This window comes from Monoraphidium neglectum (genome assembly GCF_000611645.1).
Source record: "Monoraphidium neglectum strain SAG 48.87 unplaced genomic scaffold scaffold01154, whole genome shotgun sequence".
NCBI lineage: Eukaryota > Viridiplantae > Chlorophyta > Chlorophyceae > Sphaeropleales > Selenastraceae > Monoraphidium > Monoraphidium neglectum.
Genome location: NW_014012474.1, coordinates 3,361 through 5,672, shown reverse-complemented (window position 1 = coordinate 5,672; position 2,312 = coordinate 3,361). Strand labels below are relative to the sequence as shown.

Below are 2,312 nucleotides of genomic sequence, written 5' to 3'. Positions count from 1 at the left end.
CGTGCGTGCGCATGTTGTGCACGCGCACGCGCGCGCGTGTGCGTGTGTGTTTTTTTTGGGGGGGTCTTGCGGGGCTGTCGGGGAGGGGCCAGGTGGCCGGAGTTTACAAGATGAGGAGGGATCGATCGTGTTGGCCAGGACGAGCGCGATTATTGTGCGTGATGCAGGGTGTGTGTCTGCCTGACAAAACTTTGCTGACGAATCCCTGAAACCACACACTGGCATCCAACAAACCCTGCAGGCCCAGAAGGTGGAGATGGAAGCTCTCCTCAAGGGACGCGGCGACACCATAGACCAGATCACGGTGAGGCGCGCCGCGGGCTGCTATCACGGAAGCTGCCAGGCACCTGCCAGTGGCTTTGAGGGCATTCCCACCAGCACCATCAGCCAGCGTCCCTTTTGTCATTCTTCTGGCCCGTTGATGCATGACACCTCTTGCCCACCCACATTTCTGTCCACCCCAATCCTGACCCGGGACCCCCCCCCTACCTACACCACCAGTCGGAGCTGGCGATGGCACGCGAGGAGGCGCAAGGGGCGGAGGCGCTGGCACAGGCCTACAAGGCAGACTTCACGGCTGCGATGGTGAGGGGCGAGGGGGCCAGGACACGACAGTCTGAGGTTTGGTAGGGCTTGGGGGACGGGCGGTGTGGGGGCGCACATGGGCTGCAATTTCGCCTCCTTTCCAGTGTTACCTGGGCGGGCAGCTGAAGTCAGGCGACAACACAGGCGATGGAGCGGGGGGCCGCAAATCGTTCATTGACTAGGCGCCCCCAGCCCGATGGATTAGTCATAAATAATGCCCACCTTGTTTGCAAACTGTTGCAATCCTTGCCTGGGGCCGACCCTCAAACACCCTTGCCATTCCCTCCGTTCTCTATTTGCAGGCGGCGCTGGCGCAGGCGGACCTGGGCTGCAGGGCGGCCAACGCGCGCGGCGTGATGGTCAAGGCCGAGCTGGGTGTCGTGAAGGTGAGCGGGGTCCTTCAACACCAGAAGGGGGCGCAGGTCCTTACGACTTGTGCGGCTAAGGAGAATGATTTGACGCCTGCAGGCTGTGCACCAGAAGCAGGTGTCCCGACTGGGTACGTGTCGAGCGGCTTGCACGCCCATTCTTGTGTTTCCCGGCTGCTGCCAGCCAATGGCTCGTCCTCACCTCACACACGCACGCACGCACGCACACAGGAGTTGCTCCAGGAAACAAACGGTCAGCTGGTGGCGAGCAGGGGCGAGGTGCAGGAGGCGCTCGCCGCAGCGCAGCGCCGCGAGGATGAGATGGCGCAGCTGAGCGGGCAAATCGAGAGCTGCCGGGTGAGAGGGGCTGCGGCGCTCGATGGACTGTTCATTCACGAGGGCTGTGGCTGGGCGTGGGATGATAGAAGAGACCTGGGACCCGCTTTGCATTCAAGATTTGGGTAGGGAAAAGCACTGCCTTGCCCTTGTGTTCGGCTGCGTGGGGCCAGACCGTCTAGCTGCCCTGCTGCGTTACTGCAGCGAGCCATACTGCTGCAAAAAGGATATTGGTGCCCATGAGTAGCTGGCCAGATTCCCGTGTACGACAGTATCAACAACCATCTTGCCTTGCCGCTCCCTTTGCTTTTACAATTCTAGGCGCAGCTGGCGGCCCAGGCACAGGCCTGTGACATCATGAGGCTGGAGCGGGACAGCACCGGCGCCCACCTCGCCCAGGCGCAGCAGTATGTTGCTGAGGTGGAGGAGCAGATGGCCGCCGCCATGGCGGCCAAGGTGGCGGCCGAGGAGGCGCTTGGAAGCTGCAAGGTGAGATGTTTGAAGCTGGGACGGGGGCGTCGCAGGGAGGATGGCGAAAGGCGAAGATGAAGGGCTAGAACGTGATTTGCAGGAGGGCGGTGGTGGGCTTGCATCGTGCACCTGTATCGCGTGGGTGTGGTAGGATTGGGTCTGATGCATTAGGGGATGCAGGATGTATGCTTTTCACAGCGTGTGGCAAGCCCCGGCTCGGGATGGGTAATCAAACACGGTCCAGCTTTGCAGGTCCCGCAAAAATAGCCTGCCTGCGCGCTCCATCTCCACCGGCGCCCTGCTGCCTGGCCCCTTCCCCCTGCCCACCCCCTTCATCACCAGCCCGCTGCCCCAATGCAGCACGGGCGCCCATTTGCTCAACGACCTCAGCCGACCTGCCCAACCTCTTTTCAGGTTGCCATGGCGGAGGGTGTGCGTGCGGCTGATGAGGAGATGGCCGCGCTGCAGGACAAGATCAAGCAGATGCAGGTGTGTGTGTGTGTGTGTGTGTGTGTGTGTGTGTGTGTGTGTGTGTGTGTGTGTGTGTGTGTG

General features: G+C 61.8%; 1 protein-coding gene across 1 annotated transcript in view; it reads left to right on the top strand.

The window, feature by feature from the left end:
- The window catches only part of MNEG_6845 (hypothetical protein), a gene marked incomplete at both ends in the record, with an annotated part of 7,072 nt that overhangs the window by 3,019 nt on the left and 1,741 nt on the right, over positions 1–2,312 (top strand). The window contains 6 exons of the mRNA XM_014044679.1: positions 242–304; positions 502–585; positions 888–971; positions 1,185–1,310; positions 1,611–1,778; positions 2,175–2,249. Coding sequence (XP_013900133.1) covers positions 242–304; positions 502–585; positions 888–971; positions 1,185–1,310; positions 1,611–1,778; positions 2,175–2,249 — 600 coding nt within the window. The remainder of the gene's footprint in view (positions 1–241; positions 305–501; positions 586–887; positions 972–1,184; positions 1,311–1,610; positions 1,779–2,174; positions 2,250–2,312) is intronic.